At 39.8% G+C, this 17,836-nt stretch overlaps 2 protein-coding genes across 5 annotated transcripts in view; both read right to left on the reverse strand.

Moving 5' to 3' along the window:
- Nucleotides 1-17,836, reverse strand: part of nr5a2 (nuclear receptor subfamily 5, group A, member 2) — a 220,539-nt gene that overhangs the window by 19,557 nt on the left and 183,146 nt on the right. The gene's annotated exons all lie outside the window — the stretch shown is intronic.
- Nucleotides 1-17,836, reverse strand: part of camsap2a (calmodulin regulated spectrin-associated protein family, member 2a) — a 40,810-nt gene that overhangs the window by 18,579 nt on the left and 4,395 nt on the right. For all 4 annotated transcript variants that reach the window (XM_072389334.1, XM_072389333.1, XM_072389332.1 and 1 more), the window contains exons 3-4: nt 5,889-6,056; nt 4,507-4,590 (exon numbers count right to left, since the gene is read on the reverse strand). In XM_072389334.1, coding sequence (XP_072245435.1) covers nt 4,507-4,590; nt 5,889-6,056 — 252 coding nt within the window. The remainder of the gene's footprint in view (nt 1-4,506; nt 4,591-5,888; nt 6,057-17,836) is intronic.

Genomic DNA, 17,836 nt, shown 5'->3' on the forward strand with positions numbered 1-17,836 from the left:
TAACATTTCTACGGCATGAACTGTCAGCCATCCATTGACAATGTAAGCTGAGCAGAACAGGCTTGCCTCAGTTAACAGCTAATTCCCACTTAACCTACAGACATCAAAGACCCAAAATGTACACACCACTCAGTGTCTGGCAAGTCCTTCACTTCAACGGTAAGCCGTGAAGAGTGAGAAAATACAGTCGCTCTGTAACAAAACTTTCAAAAGAAATATAGAAAGGCTCAAGGTGGGAAATAGAGGACCAACAGTGCCTCTCTTGGATGTTCCTCATGTGATCAGTGTCGTGGCTCTCTGGACTGTAACTTGAGCTTCCAGCAGAATCCGATGCCATTAGCAGAACACATCTGATGTAATTTAATCAACAATTTATTAGTTAATCAGTTTTATCTATTTGCCAGACGGTCTTTGGAAACGTGGCTGAGAACCCCACAGCTGTCTGAATCTGTGGATTGTTAGTCATGTAATAAAAAGAGTAGAAATCAATGAGTTTATAGGGAATGAAGAGATGATCCATGACTTTTTTTGATAAGCGAGTGTGCATTTCATCGAATGTACTACATTTCCAATTTCCCAATAAAATTCAGGACTACTTCGGCACACAGTACACACACAGGTCTCATCCCGTTTGAGTGATCCTGTTTTAATATACCGGCAGGTTACTTTACCTGTTATTTACTATTTTCTAAGTGAATGAGCTTCCGCTACCGCTGCGTTGTACATTTGAGAAAATATGTTAGCCAATCCTGGCTCTCTTAATTGCATTTATCTATGACATGTGCTGTGGAATTTTAATGGATGATTTATGTATCCGAAAATAATAATTAATTCCCTGAAACTCAAATACTGAGTTCCTTGACCTTTATAAAACGCTGCAGTGGAATAAAATCCAGGGGATAACAAGGCATATTTGTGGACAGAAACCTCCTCTGCCTTCACTTCACCTCTTCAGACCGAGAGGCAATGAAGCTGCACTCCTCGGTAAAAAGTAACAGCAGACTTACAGGTCAACTTGATCGTGTTCAGGGGTCAACCTGAACCTTTGCTGCCTTTGTTTGAAAGTTTACTTACAACATCACAGCTACCAAACTACATATCCTAGTCTCCCAGTTTAAAGTTGAGAAAACTGTCTGCTGCTAAAATGATAATTCAAGACTGTGGATCAAACAAGGTCGTAGAATGTGAACCAATCAAACCCCTGGGGAGATGCATGATCTCCTTCCACAGAGCACACACACACTTCATACACTGCATACACACATCCCACCTAACCAACATCAACTATCCTGCGACTCTGCCTTTTGCTGCAAAGTTCATCCTCTCATGCAGACTTCCCCGACTGAGCTGCAGCTCAGCTTTTCAGACCTAAAACGATTAGTCCTCCCTTCCTTGTCCTGATGCTGCCTTTCCAGATTCCTCCTCATATCCTCCATCCACCCTTACCCCCACAAATAATGCAGTAGGTTCGAATAAAAGCTCTCTTAAAAGCACTCAGTACCATCACCTGGCGAGTACCATAACGTTGTCCTAGGAGAACAACACCATGGTGCTCAGCAGTGTCTCTGTAGAGTCTGCCAGACAAGAGGCTGCCTGCGTGACTCACACTGCAGTCAAACAGCAAAGACAGAAGGAGAGAGGGATGAAGGGACGAGAGAAGGAGAGATGTGGGTGCTAGTGATAGAAAAAAACAGCAGTAATTATTTTTTCAATGTTAGTGCAGTTTTAGTTACTCGTTTCAATTTGTTCTTTTTTCACACATTTCTATAATATGATACAAGTCTCTCCAGGGCTAATCATTAAGAAATCTTTAATCTTTTCTCGATTGATTGTTTTCACTGAGAATATAAGAATTGCCATTTTGGCATTCAAAGAAATCCAAAAAAAATTAGCAGAGACAAAGGACAATTAGACTGAACAAGCAGTTTAGTTCAATCCATAGTCACGATTGCCGTTCTATAGTAGATGTTCACACGTTTTCATCTACATGTAGAGGCTTTACAGTTGTAGCCTAACAAAGGCACATAAAAAAAACAACTGCCTGCCAACACAAGTAGTTTTTATTATGTAACATATTGTTGTGAACGAGCTAGCAAGGCCTTGAGCTAAGAAACAAACTGAAAAATGTTTTTCAGATGGTTCAGCATTTCATTATTACTTCCTCAGATGGCTCAATTTATTCTCTCTGAAAATGACTAGAACTATAAGTCGTTTGAAAAAAAAAAAACAGAAAAGAAAAGGAACAAACAAAAAAAGACCATCAGCATCTGCAAGCAGACTGACACATACAGCGCATCTCAAAGTGTTCCGGGACTGACTTTCCCTCTGGTGAGTTTAAATGGGAACAACGTCTGCCATAAGCAAAAGACGCAGTCATGAGAAGGACATAGACATCAGCATATGAGCTGCCCAGAGGTTCAAGTGGACGTTTTGTTGAAGGGCTACCTCCAGCTTAGGGGGCAAACAAGTGGAATAATGAGCAGACATAGCTCCACATATGAGATAGTCGGTGACAGAGTGTCTAGATTGCAATAGTGTCCTCTTTTGCCACTCAGTATTATAAAGTCTTGTTCCATGTTCAATAAGCATGAAAAAAAACATGCTGCGCCAGCTGTTTTTGAGACTACTTCACTTTTAAAAGTGTCTGAGCGTGTATCTTGCTGTGTGTTTGTGTGGGACAGTTGAAGCATGCTGTGCTGAGTCTGCATACTGGCTGGTCAGATCAGAGTCAAACACTGTCTGTGCAGCTCTGGGATGACGATGGGAAACACACACAGTGCAGTTTTACATTCCTGCAGGACAAAACACATAAGTAGGGCTGTCTTCTATTTTTCATCATAGAAAACTTCCCTCTTTAGATATCTCTACAAAGAAGCATCACTGATTGTAATGAATGTGTCATAGTGCGTCGCCTCACTTAACTTGGTAGAGATGAAAAGAGGAAGAGGAGAGGAGTTAATTTATTTGACAAAAATACATTAATGTGAGAAGAGAGAGCAAACTGTTGCTGATGGATGGGAACAAACATTTTCCTTGGCTTCAGAACAAGCACTGAGGGTCTTCATGACATTCAGGGGTCAATTTGACTCTGAAAAATAAGTCACTATGCAATTTCAAAAACCACAGAAAGGTCACTTTAATCCATTCCTGAAAATTGCTGGTGGGGCATAATGAAGGATGTGGAGGTGAGGTGAAGAAGCAAAGCATGAAGGATGAACATGGAGGGGAGTACATGAGTGACATCATCCATCTACTCCCCCCTCTCCTCCTCTCATTCTGCTCTGTCGAGTTCATAGGAAGTGGTTGTGATGCCATTTTTGTATAAATAAATAAAGCTTGACGGTTAGCATACAATGAAGTAATAAAGACAGCAAATATATACAAGATACTTTGGTTGCAGTGGAAAATTAATTTCCTCAATAAAGACGACATAAAGGACCACGATATCTGCGTAAATGAGATTCATATGTCTGTAACTGAATCATTTTAATTTTTATGCATAGTGAATGCACAGAATAGTTGTTTTTTTCCTGATTAACTTCTAAAACATTCCAAGACACTCAGCAGACACAATCTGAATCTGTATGGTCTGTATCTGCAGCATGACAGTCTAAAAGAGTAAAATGACACACTGACATCTGTCTAATCTCATATCATGAATGAAAAATCCAAATCACACAGCACACCTCCTATTTCATCCAAGCACTCGACAGCCCTGTGTGTATTTGTGTGTGTTTGTCTGTAAATGCACACATGCTTATAAGAGCTAACAAAGACTCTGTCTTGAGATTATACGATGTTTGAATCAATGTGGTATTCTGTCATCTAATTTGTTTCCACCAGTGAGTGAAGACATTATTCAGTGGATCAGAGAATGATTTATGACAAATACGGAGCCAAACTGCACAATGCAGACAGAGATCACTCCGGTTAAATACATAATACGCACACTAACACACAGGCCACAGCTGATGTCTAACGGAATTAAACATTACTGTTGATTCCACAGTCAGTTACATGTTAGGTCTGGACTGTGAGCTGAACCCTGAATAAGGCTCCCTTCTTAATAAAAGGCTGCTTGCCTAACTAGACTGGAAAGCGCTGGCTCTTTAACGAAGGTACAAATGAAGTGAGTCAAATGGTCAAGGTGGATAAACACGCTATGATTTTGAAGTTGTTTCCTGGCTTTCTCTCTCTTTTTTAATGAATCAGTTGCACATTGAGCTTAATATAAAGCTTGGCAACAAGTTAGAGAAATATTCTTCGGTGGTTCTTGAGTTTAAATGGCTTACTGTCGAGGAAGCTTGTCCCAGATATAAAAGTGACACAGACGTTTGGGACAAAGCAGTGTGAGTGAAAAGGCAAATGTTTTGGTAAATCCATTGCACGGAGCCAAGGATTTACCTTAGCTTGCCTGAAACAGTCCATCAGACCTGAAATGTTTACAGTGTATGTGGAATGTGAAATGCCACAGCAGGGAGAGCAGAGGAAAAGGAAAACACTGACCCGAGGACTGCCAGCTGGCTCAGCACTCTGGATTTCCTTCTTCTTCTGGTCCTGAGCCGCAACATCTTTAAGATACTCATTTACCTGAGAGGAAGACGGCAAACAAGATTTCAGTTACCTTGGTCACAAGCAGAATCAATGAGCAAATCTCAATCCAGTCTAAGTTTGACCGATATAGCTCTTCTCCAAAGAGTAGCTTTCATTTCATAATCAAAAAGTTGAAAACAGCAGTAGATGGGCACTGTAACCAGAACAAAGAACCACACTTTGTGCCTACATTACAACCATATCTTATGGATTTTTCTTTTTTTTTAGATTTAAATAAATCTGAGTTAAATCACAGTGATGCGCAGATGAGTGGGATTGAATTGATAAGAGGAAAGGTTAAAGGTAGTCAAAACTATGAATTTTGGAAAAGAAATGTGCTCCAACAGGGAGCCATATGCCTGGCCAGTGGGACATCACCACCACACCTCCTGTTAGCTATTGTCTGTTCTCTCTGAGTGAGTAAAGCTCAAAGCTGGCAGCAGCCCAGTGCTCAAAGAAGAATGTAAACAGACTGGATTCTGTTGTACTGTATGGAGGAGCCGGTGCCATCTGTGCACGCATGCCGAGCAAGCAACTACTAAAGAGTTTCAGTTAAAAAAAAAACGTGATTACACAGGGCAAAGCACGTTCGTATGATTTCCAACCACATTTGCTGAAAAACAGTAACAACACACTGTAGAACTGTTTGTTTAATCAGACCAGAGAATTTCATTTTGAGAGCCATTCAAGTGCTTTTTGATCAAATTCCCAGCGGGCTGTCATTAGCCTTTTAGTGAGGAACAGCTTCTGTCCGGCCACTCTACAATATTATTCTCCCATGTCCCCAAACAAACTCTAAATGTAATTCATAGTGACTATTGGCTTATTGGTTTCCTGTCTGACCAAGGCTCTTTGTCTTGTTTGGCTGAGCAGCCAGATCCAGGCAGCATGTTGGCAGGTCCAAACTTCATCTGTTTGTGGAAGCTACTCCCCAAATGAGTGCTTCTTCCTTTGACACAATCCTGTCTTATAGGTCTACAAACAATGCTTTCAACCTTGGCTCGGTGTCATCTTTTTTCTGAATCTTGAAATGCCCCCTGAAATGTTTTCAAGCACAATTTGATCAAATCACCAAAACACTCCAAAAAGTGTTGATTAAGATGAGTCTTAATAATGAGGAAAAGCTCGAAAAACTTTCTGTCAGCACTAAATTCATAATTAGAAATCTGATTTTGAACGTAAAGCAGGGATCAAGCGTGCAAGACAAGTGTTCTAAACAGATTTCATGGTGTTTAGGTCATTAACTGAAACACACCGACATGCAAACCACGATACACACATACACCATTACAAACCTTATTAATCCAGGTGGTCACTGCATCCTCTGTGTCATATGGCATTTCCACCTCAGGCTTGCAGGGTGATGATGAATACTGACAAATGCAGGCCATTACTTTCTCCACAGTAACGGTCTCCACCGTGTACGCCATCATCAGAGTGTCAATCATTGCCAGGTGGGCGCTCTGAAAGAAAAAAAACAAAGGTTAGGGGGTAAAATGAATAGGTATCTCAGGCTGATGTTGTCATTTCTTGTCCCTTAGCAGTAAATACAACAATATACTCCAACATATTTGGTTCACAAACATTATGAGCTCAATGATGAAAGCTTGTGCAACGGAAAAAGGCTACATTCAGTTTCAGAGTGGAGTGTGACACGAGAGGATACGTGAGTAACTGAGCCTACTTTATCGACTTGACACACATCAGAGAGAGATGTGTCCAATCCCAGTAACAGATTGAGATGTCAGACTAAAGAGACACTCGCAGGATCAAGATGATGAAAATACATAAAAACACTGCAGACAGAGACCTGTCACATCCACTGAGACCAAGTGTAAGACACGTGTGACTGTCTGCAAAAAAGATTTTATAAAAAGGTCTGATAAATACCAACATGTCACATTCAGACTAAAACAGGAACACAGCTCTACACAAACATATTTCACTTTGGTCTGGAACTAAACTTGTAACAGTAAAATGTTACATTTTTAGTGAGAAGCAATTATTTTATCAGCTGACATCACATGAAAGAGTGGAGGGTAAGGCATTGAAATTGCAGTGATTTACTGGATTGGGCCAGGAATCTAAATCCTCTTCTGTACAGTACATCCAACAGTCTTCAGATGGATTCTCCCTTGTGGCTGTTGCCCTAGAAACAAGTGAATCCAACCCTTGTTACAAGACCCAGTTAACTCACAGCAAATGGTAGCCTTCGATGAGTCACTGAATCATATCATGTTATATGCCGCTCCACTTATTATGGTTCCTAAGGTATTATACCTCACCATCCATCATACTTTGATCAAGTATTTTTATCTGGGTAAACTGCTAAAGCAAATCATTCATCATCATCTCAAGACAATCAGAGTTTTTATGTATTAAATTTGCTACACGCTAGAAGATGTTGACTCTATTTGAGAAGGAACTATGGTGCAAGATCACGACACCTTTCTCCTAAAAGAAACAGGAGTTGTGCAAAAAAGGTGCGCTAATCACTTCTGCAATACAATACGCAAATTCTCCAGTTCGCAACATTAATAAAACTGTGTTTTCGAGGATTTTAAGTTCCGATTATTTCAGTCTAATGTTCGTGGAGTGAAAAATATCCTTTTTCTCAACATCAGTTCTTGTTGCCTTATTTCTATCTTTAGGAACACGGCCAGTAATCACCAGTTAGCTCACTGCTGTTGTTTGCAGTGACATGGAGGCGTTCCATCTATAAAGCAGATGTTTTCTTAGCTACAGCAAAAAATAACATCTGAGAAGTGACACTAATATATGATAAAAGTGTCAATGCTATCAATTATTAAAAAAACATTAATAAATTAATTAATAAAGCATCACTGAACTTCAACTTCCAGTAGCTTTTGAAACATCCCACATGTGTAGAGAAAATGACAGTTAGAAGTTAGTCTTTTTTTTTTTTTTTTACAACTTTACACTTTTTGAGTGCAAAAGACATTTAGTATAATTAGGTGCTATCCTAAAAAAATAACAGCTATGGCTGTTGTTTCAAATGCCTAAAGAAGAGATTTCAGAGACTGAAAAACAGGCCATATGTGATATCATTGTTGAATATTGCGATAATGATATGACTTATGATATCAACAAATACTTCTGTATACTTTGTATTGACAAGGCTGCTTTCCACTTCTGCACCTGTGCATGATGGTTAGGTGTAGAACATGCTGAAAGGCGGAGCTTTCTTTAAGTTTATGTAGCCCTCATCAATACGCCACAGCTTGTCCATTGTCCAAAAATGTCTGCAGTTAAAAAGGCCTTTTATCCTGCCATATATAGCAGTCCAATTCTTCTCTGTTACCCTCGTTTTTACACTGCTGTCATAAGTCATTTTCAGCCTTTGCTTTTCAACATTAGGAAGAGGGGAATAAAAGCAAGACTGGAAAGACTAGTGAGGAGGGCTGGTTCTGTGGTGGGCACAGATTTTGGACCCACAAGGGACAAATTGCTCTCCATCCTGGACACTGCCCACCACCCTCTGCAGTCATCACGCAGAGAAGTGTCATCAATGGCAGGCTGCTGTCCCAATCCGGCTCGACAGAAAGACTCAAACTCTTTTATCCCCTTGGCCATAACACTAAGTTTGCACTGTCCCATCTATTCAGATTGTAATTTGCACTCATGGAATACAGACACTGTCTATATAGTCACGATAGACAATACACACAATATCATATCATTGACTTTTTCCCTAAAGCACAGCGTGACAAAATTATATTTAATAAGTCTTGCTCTCAAGTTGGCAAATGCGATTGCATTTTGGAGCACTGAAATGAATTTCCGGTATGAAATCGCATTAGTGTAACGTTTGAGTTCCGCGATCTCTAATTTGGCTTCCAGGCAGCAAAGCAACCCCATTTAATGATACACTGCCAAGTTGTTTCCAACTGGCCTTTATTTAGCCTGTCCAAACACTGAACAACATAATCCCACACCGAACCAAATGAACACGCATACACACAAATCTTCTGCAAAAATCCTTTTGCAGGAAACAGTTACAAATCTGTCTTTTCAGAACACAATTTTAAAGCCAATTTTAAAAGGGGCCGAGGGACCAGCATTAACACTGGAAGTGCTCTCTTCTCTTCCCCCTTCGGCTGTGTAATTTGAGGATATTGATTTGTTTCTGCTGTGGTCTGATGACACTAAATAAACAAGGATAATTAATCTTGTTCACTAAACCAGAGACCCACAGTCCCTAATCATATTGAATGTCAACGTGGTAATATGTGAAGAAGATGTTAGTGTAGGACCACATGCTCATATCAAGGTGCTTCTGACACTGCAGTCAAGCATACGTTATGAAGTGACCACAGCTTCTTTTCAGAATTTAAGAAAATCAGCAATTAGCTACAGTTCAGACAAACTGTTTTTGCATGCATATCTCAGGAGTGAAACATTGGCTTTTATTCACTGTTAACAAAACAACATCCCTGTAAAAATGCAAGTAAAGGGATGAAGATATCATTAGACACAGATGATGACCCACTACAACGACAATCAAAATTGCTGCTGAAGGACAATGGCAGATTTGTTACTTAAAATTCAATCGCTGTATGTTTACTTCGCACTTTTATTTTTTATTATGATCTCATTTTGGGGGCTGTACTTGAAGTGCTGAATTATTTTTCTAAAAAGTTGCCATTGTACCAAAACAGTAACTGTCATTGAACTTCACTGAATGTATAAATGCCCCTTATGAAGCATGTCGTGCACGCACAGCAAACCGTGTGCTTCAAATTATCTACTTTAAAGGTTAAGCAGCGGTTCTGTGTAACATTCATTGCAATGGACACTCAGGGAAGGATCAGAGGATCACGTGCAAATGGCAGATGAAATTTTGAGGGACGTAAAGAGCCTCTGCTGGTGCATGGATGTAAGGGGGACAAAAAAAGGTAGGAACACATGAAAAACAAAGAGCTGGCTTTTCTTATTACAACAGATCTACCTGATATTTGCCACAAAGCTGTTTCCTCTGTTGTGTCACATGGTGTCATGGTACCTACCCTTTAGGTTTGCTGTACACATGTGCTTTCCTCTAGTATTGATCTGTGTCATCTTCCTCCAGCGGCACATATCTATAACTTGGAGCTGGCCAGCAAAAGCTCAGTGGTCAACATCAGCTCCACTGGGGCATTCAGTGATCAGATGCCTCGCACGGGGGGTATCTACGTGGCTGAAAGAAGGGTTAAAGGCGCTAACTGATTCTATTTAATTGATTTCTTGAGATTCAAAATTGAGAGTTAATAATTTAACCTTAAAATAATTTGATTTTAAGGCTGCTTCTCATTGGATTCATCCATTTTTCATACGCTGACTATAAAATCTGTGTTGACGATGCTACCTCATAATCTTACTCACAATTGGTAAAATATATTAATTTTTTTCCCTTTTTCATCTAAGCTATTTGTGTCCATACAGCTTGTACAGATTTCTCAGTAGGTATGAAGACGCTGCTTCACAGTCAATATGCTGTTTTCATTGTACTGTTAAAGTGCTGGCTCTCTGCGGAAATAGGTAAGCTCCCCTCGCCCTTAAAAAAGCAATGATGGAAATCCTCCGTACAAGCTTAACTTATCACATAACAGAATTACAAATATGAATCACAGAGACTTGCAAAGGACCATCTGTAACATAATTTCCGTCACAGTAATGTGTCAGCAAAAAATCTCCTTTGTCAGAGCTCTAAGCCGTTTGTTGGGATCTTACCCTGGCGATCGTAATATGAATAATACATTCACTCTAACCGCTACTAAGGAGAAGCTTAATGAAAGGTCTCTGCTAATTCATTAGCTCCAACACAGAGACTTTATTTTACTGCAGAACGATCAGGATCGAGGTAATGACTACAGTAAGGTCTTCCCGTGCCTTACATGGAAAGCTTACAGGTCTGCAACACATGACTACTGATCAGTCTGGGCCGGTTTTTAATTAGACCTCAAGGCTTCGTTGATTATTTATAATATAAAACTTCCATTATACAAAGTGGGAGCAGAACATTTTAAGAAGTCTCCAAACTGCAGCCTCTCCCACATACACAACGAGGGAACTGCCCGCATACACAGAGTAATCTAACATTAACTCGAAGGTTGATGTAATATTGAACTGCAGTCTGCTTTTAGCATTTCAGCTCTCCTGTCAAGGCTAAATACGGAGGCAGATGACTAAAAATTGAATCCGTCTAGCTTCAGGTAACTTCACGCCAACTCAGCTGGACATGGAAAATCACTCAGCTGTGCCTCTATCTGGTCTTTTCTGGAGGTAAAAAATGTACTGCGAGGGTGAAAATCCGTAATGGGTGCGAGAGGTTTTATATATATACACATATATGTCTTTTTTATGAAAAGGGAGAGAGTTTAAAATACAGCAAAGTTTAAGAATGAACTAAACAACAGTAACTGGAAATGTGATACTAAAATTGAACTGAAATTCTGATCTGTAGGAAATATTTACACATTTACCAAATTTATCAATATACAAAAACAGTTGTCAAGACGTTTCAAGGCAAAGACAGAAGCAGAAAACCAGATCATGACATTTCCCTGTAAATCCACCAGCTGATCATGTAAAGGTGCGTTTAAAACAAGCTACTAGTATATCACACAGCTCCAGTTTGAATTTGGGGCATTTCTCCACTATCATTAGCATTTGCTTTTTAAAGCACTACTTTTGCTTTTCAGATAGATAGATGACAGGACTTCTTTAATAGTCTGCCAGACTCAAAGCAGAACAAAAAAAAAAAGTCACACACAATTTCAAACATGCACATTTTTGGATGTTTAAAATGCCAACTGTGAGGTCTGGCATCACTTGTGGGTATGAAGCTTTTAAGCACAGCATACCTTCTCCCTCCATATGCTCCAAAACCAACCTAGCAATTATATAGAAACCTCAAAGGAAACCTAAGAGCACTATCTGTGGACCGGATCGTGGCTACAAGCCAGTGCTGACAGACACTGGTATAATGTCTGCACTCCAAGTCATAACATCATGTTTCAAAAGCCCTCTGGGATGAAAAAAAGAAAGACTGAGTAGTGAAAACAACAGTTTGAACACAGAGAAATAAAATAAAAACATAAATAGGTGTTTTACATAGCATGAGAATGAAGATATAATCCTAACTCGCTTTGTATGTGACCTCAAATGGAAATTTGCCCATAGCAAAATCAGATAGAACACTTAAGTCCTGCTTATTTGAGAGTGCAGCACTATCTAAGTCACATTTCTTTTTGTGTCTTTTGCACCGCTTGTTAAATCTGAGAATACATTTCGCCATCCCGTTTGTGAGGTTGAGTGATGGAGCGGGCAAAGTTGCAGCATCTGTGTGTGAGGGAGAGTTGGCTCTATGGAACATTCTGCAACACCTCTGACTCTGACCATGCTCTTTGAACTGACACACTGGGATGCAGCTTTACCGCCTCTGTTGGGTCAGCGTGAATAAGTAAAGTCATAAAACAGTGTCTTCGTGAAGGGGGTCCTCTTTGCGGCAAAATAGCACAATCTCTCTCAGGAGAGGGTTTTCATTTAACTTGATGTTACTGCAGATTATCTGCAAAGTATTACCTGATTGCATGTACAACACATGTGAAAATATCATTTATTATCAGTGCGTTACCATGCTGTAATCCATAGCCTGCAGAACCTGCAGACTGGGAGCTCATTAGTGAAAAATAACCCTGCTTTAAAATCTAATGAGCTTTTTAAAAAACACAGATAAACAAGCTTAACATGCTCCTATGATAAAAAAAAAGGAAGATCAAGCATGTAACACTGATATTGTAATGCACATATTATATAAAGAAATCAAAAAGATGAACGCATGACCCTGAAACATAGTGTGCCCACTGCTTATCCAGCCATACTGTACTTGCCTGGGAGGCATTGGACACAACATACTGGCTGTGACTTTGCTGAGGCTGACGAGAACAGACAGTGCTTGGACAGGCTTCCCCATCCATCCCGCTGCTTCAGCTCGTCCTTGTTCATAAAACCATGAGGTTTGATGTTTTGAGCATTGAGCCTTCTGCCTGGCACTCGCGTTAGCTTTCTCTACTTCTGCATGTGAACGTGTGAGAAAGGCGGTGCTTCTGCACATGAAATGCAGTGACTTAGAAATGCCATTCGCCTGCTTTTGTGAATCCGATGTTTCAGCGTTCCCTTTTTCAGAGCGGGGTGGCGCTCACCACTCGTACAACATCCCACTCCGCACGTATATCTGCAAATTTATACACACACAAGCTCACAGTGCTGGCACAATCTGCCCCAGTCTTGCACTCACTATCGCACAAACACAACACCCTACCTACTGGAGTGTAACCATGGAAACGAAGCACCTCCCCATACGGTTGTGATGGAAGCAGCAACAGAGATGGGGAATAACGGGAGGAAATGTTCTCTGCTTATAACATGAGTTAATGAATCAATCTGTTACATTATAAAACTAATATCTGGCACACGTGCTGTTTATATGAGTGAGATGTAACTGGGACAGATTTATACTCTGAGCAAGCATTTGTTTTTAATTTAGTCTTAAAGCCAGTGTGCTGGTCTTGTGCTGTAATTCATCTGCAGCAATTAGCCAGATCACATGTTGTTTTCTTTATTTCTCCAGATGACGCGCAATCAATTGTGCAAACAGGCCTTGTCTAATAAAAGTCAACAATAGGCTGAGCGTAATTATCCTTCACTTATAACGAGAGATGTAAAATATACAAAACATGTTTGCAAACTCACAATAAGAAAATATTTATTTTCATTAGAAAATACGGTTTCAGCCAGAGCCACAGGATCCCATTGAGCAACATGTCATTTCAACATGTTATGATTTAGTCTCTGTATAAACAGCAGGTCAAGTTCTGTGATCAAGTGAACACGCAAAAATACCGCGAGTTGGAAGAATGTGTATACCTAAAGTCTTCTACATGAGTGAACACTACATATGGGACCTTTTCAACCCCCAATCAAGCCCGATATGGCGGGGTAGAAGTGAAACATGAAGTGCTGCAGCTGAACGTACAAATGACTTTAAAGCTTTAGGAAGAGCTCGCAGTCAGTTCATTTCCTTCAACCTCTGCCAGGGTCACCTTTTCTGTCCTTTTATTTTCTTTTCTTTTCTTTACACCGCTTTTTAAAGAAAAAAACACCAAAATTGCTTAAATAATCAACATATGAAGGGAAATGTGAGTATGATTCCCTCTCAGGACACTGTATGTGTTATTGTATTGAGAAAGTATCACAGATGTGCCACAGAAATATTAACAGCCTTGATCTAAACATGGAACATAAATAATTATACATATATATAAAACATAGTTTTGGAGCACAATTAAAGTAAAATTTAGACTGATTCTCCATTTAAAGCAGCAACATGTCTGCTTTATAGCGCATCTAAAATCAGTCGCAGAGACAGCCCACATGCAGCTAATAATAAACCACACGAGGTCTTTTTATCAACATCCACAGCATAGAAGCATCAGCATCTGATTTATATACATGAAAAACAGCAACATGACCCATTTACAGCTGCTTTATCAAATTTTAAAGTGAGGACATCCATGGTTCAGCAGCTGCAGATAAAAATGCTTCTCACCACATTAAGTAACAACCCCCCCCATAACTATCCTGCCAAGGTTAGGCATCTCATCACATGATAAACTTAATAGTAAATTACACTTATGACAAGTGACTTATGAGTCATACTTATTTCATTAGTGTACTTATACCAAAACATTTCCACTCTTTGCATTTTTATTTTATTTATTCATTTAAGATAACCGATTAGAATGCAAAATAACACTGCCTGAAACCCTGCTCCCATTTCTTAGGAAGATGTGGGATTTACTGCCTTAGCTTTTCCACTGAAGCTGTGGCTGATCAGTTTGAGTGGGTCATCCACTTCTTTGTGGGATGCTCGATCCTCAGCTCCTTCTGTCCACGTGTCAGCGTATTTGAGCAAGATAAGGAACCCTCCCTTTCCCCTGATGTAGCATCTGTGGGTGAATGTATGTGTGATAGAATAGCGCTGCGTGATCATATGTCTCAACATGACTTTTACAGTAAACTTACTTGTATGTTGTTCATATGACTAGAATGATGCTATTCAAAAGCCATTTAACTTCCAAGTAGGAAAAGACTTTGATCAATTTGCACTAAATGAACACACACTGCATCTTTTTGGTGCTAATTCGCCAAGACAGTCAGAGTCAATATGAGCAGTGATTACTGATGATGAATATTACTGCAGTTACCCTGGAGCAAGACAGTTCACTATCATCCTACAATCCTACGGATCTGCGGTCTGACTGTGGTGACGAGTAATATAATAAATGTCAACCACAGTTTCTTTGAATTTAGCAGCTTGTTTGTACCTTTAATTTAGTAATGTGATGATCTTTTATTTGCTACTTTACAGGAAAAAAACAAACATCTAACCTTAATGCTAATCCACACACGAATCAGATGTGTTGGTTTGTATAAATGTACAAAAACACAGATCTTATTTTCATTCTACATCCTGATTCTTTGGCTTTTTTTCTGATTTTATGTCACTCATTACAGCTGAAGCAATTTCCCCATGGTAACAAACGGACTTTGGGCAGAGATATTAACATTATGCCAAGAAAATGAACTGCATTTATTGGTTTTAATGTCAAATGCAAATTCATGTTTTGCTACTCGTTAGAAGATGCACAGAAACTATCTGGAGTTGCTGTCTGCTGATTGCAAACTTCGCAGAAAAAGGTTTTTGTTAATATCCATTTGCAATTATTGATGTCACATTGGTGCTTCCCACGGGCTCTAATGTATCATGCTAGAATAATATTTTCGGAACGTCGGCCCACCTCCACATCTCTCCCTCATTCTCTGTGAGCACTTTAGGTGGAAGAGTGAGCCTGCGATACAGAATGTGCGTAGGCGGCTGAGTGGGCGGAAGCTGCGATTTGGATTCGGCATTTTCACATGCAAAAAGATCCGTCACAAGGCAGAAGAGAGAAATAAAACAGCACATAATAGTGGTGGAAAGACAGCAGAGCGCAGAAATATAAAACTAAGCGAAGTCAAATTGGCAACTCAGAGAAAATGCCAGTATGTAGTGCAGAGTTGTGACAACAGCATCAGACATCATCAGCATCTCAGTCTTCTGCTGACTTACCCGCTCAGACAGCCTTGAACATAATCTGAAGTTGCTGATTCTGAAAATTCTAGTTTCTTACACAAACTGATAAAATGCCAGGAAGCAGTATTTAATGAGGAGCAGCTTACATTTCCACTGCAGCGAGGTGCTCAGTCTGTTTCTGCTCTACAGGCAACTACAGATCGAGAACTAGGGATGTTCTCCTCTTCAGGTTTTTGCTAAAACATATCAAAATAGCGAACCATCCTCCCTTAGTCGTTTTTCCACTGCGTCTGCTCTTCTTTCTTCTCCATCACACCTCAACACGAGCATAGCATATACAGTCCCCTTGTCAGCCACGTCAGATCTCGACACAGGTCTTAATAATTAATAGCTCAGATGTGCAGCAGGTAAACTTCAGGCCTCGTAGCGAACAATACTGATAATGCGCTATATATTTTAGGTATTTCTCAATACCATTAAAACTGACCAAATGTTTTTAATATAATGGTAAAGACTTGAGTGAGATGCATTTGTAAAAGCGAGATGCAGCATATAGGTCAGGTGCGTCAGGTTCTGGAACAAAAGGTGCATTCAATGTGATGAAGACGAAGAAGCTATGGAGAGCATCACGGGAGAATTAAGAATGAGAGAGGGTGAGGAAGTACATGAGGAAGAGGAGGCAGTAGAACTGGATAGGTGAGCAAGAAGGAAGAACAGAGGAAAATAACATGTTGAAGGGCAGGTGTGGGGGTAGGAGAAGTAACTAAAGGGGAAACAATGTAAGAAGAAAAGGTGGAACTCTGGGTAGCAGAGGGAGACAACGGAAAAAAGCCAGTTTCTCCATCTTCTATCAACTCACTTTCACATTAAAAGAAAAAAAAATCATTAAAAATACAGACACTGTTGTTCACCACTGAGTCAAGACCGTTGCTGGGTTAAAGTGTGAACCTCTTTTACAGCTCTGGGACACAAATTCAACTGTAATCTCTGACAAGAAGCGATCAATCCAGACAGTGTCAGACAGACACTAAAACTGTGCACCCATCAGTGCACTGCTAAATCACACAAGGACGCACGCTTTTACACAGCAACATTTTACATAACAGAAATGCACTTTTAGAGGCTAAGGTACTCCAAAGCTGCTCACTTGAATAAGGGAGAAAAAAAGGGATCCTGCACGCTATCATACAACTGAGGCTTTATTTGCAATCTGCCTGGCCTTCATCAGGTATATGGGCTTAGAATATCCTCGTGTCTATATGTATCCACTCCCCTATCCAATCAGACAACAAGATTCCTGTTCATACAAACACAAAAGACAAGGAAACTACATTACTTTCCATATACAGCAGCAGGTCAGCTTTGCCAGAGTCTTATGAAACAACTTCAAACTTTGGCCATCTAATTTAGACCCAGTACCCAATGTGAATGAACTAAATAACAATAAATACAGGAACAAGCCATGAAACAGACTCAAAAATCAACAAACAGTACACACACTGCTCCCAATAACAGCCAAATGAGCAGCATATTCAACATCAGGACCCATGAGAAACACTTGATGAAATTCTCTAAAACAGGAGCTGATGTCACGAAGTACTGATTGTCTTCACAATGTAAAGTGTTTAGAAATTCAAACCCCAACAAAAGTTAAATAACTTCTAAATTAGCATAGAAAGGAAATTAAAGCCCAGCAGGAATCTACAAACAGACTGCAGGCATACTGTGTGTTAATTGTATCTAAATTGCTAATCGCTGAAGCAATAAAGCCTCCAATTGAGATTTTGCCCCAAAATAATGAGGATGCCCCATTGTCACTCACTAGGCATGCTAAGTCGTGTCATTTCCAACACTGAAAAGACAAAGATAAGCAAAAATGTGTGAGTTGTGATATTGTGTTGGAATGCAGGCTCTTATGTGGGGAGAAAAAAAAACAAAAAAAAAAAACAGACAAGGGCAGGAAAGGCCTTGAATTCCAGGTAAGTCTGTGCTGTTTGGTTATCAGTCTGAATCTCCAGGATATTAGAAAATGGCTTGTTGCACTTTTTTCTTGGGGTGTTTCATAAAAACTGTTGAAATCGACAACTCTGGACTTTAGGAGACAGT

This window comes from Leuresthes tenuis, unplaced genomic scaffold (assembly GCF_036924035.1).
Source record: "Leuresthes tenuis unplaced genomic scaffold, fLeuTen1.0.hap1 SCAF_7, whole genome shotgun sequence".
Classification (NCBI taxonomy): Eukaryota; Metazoa; Chordata; class Actinopteri; order Atheriniformes; family Atherinopsidae; genus Leuresthes; species Leuresthes tenuis.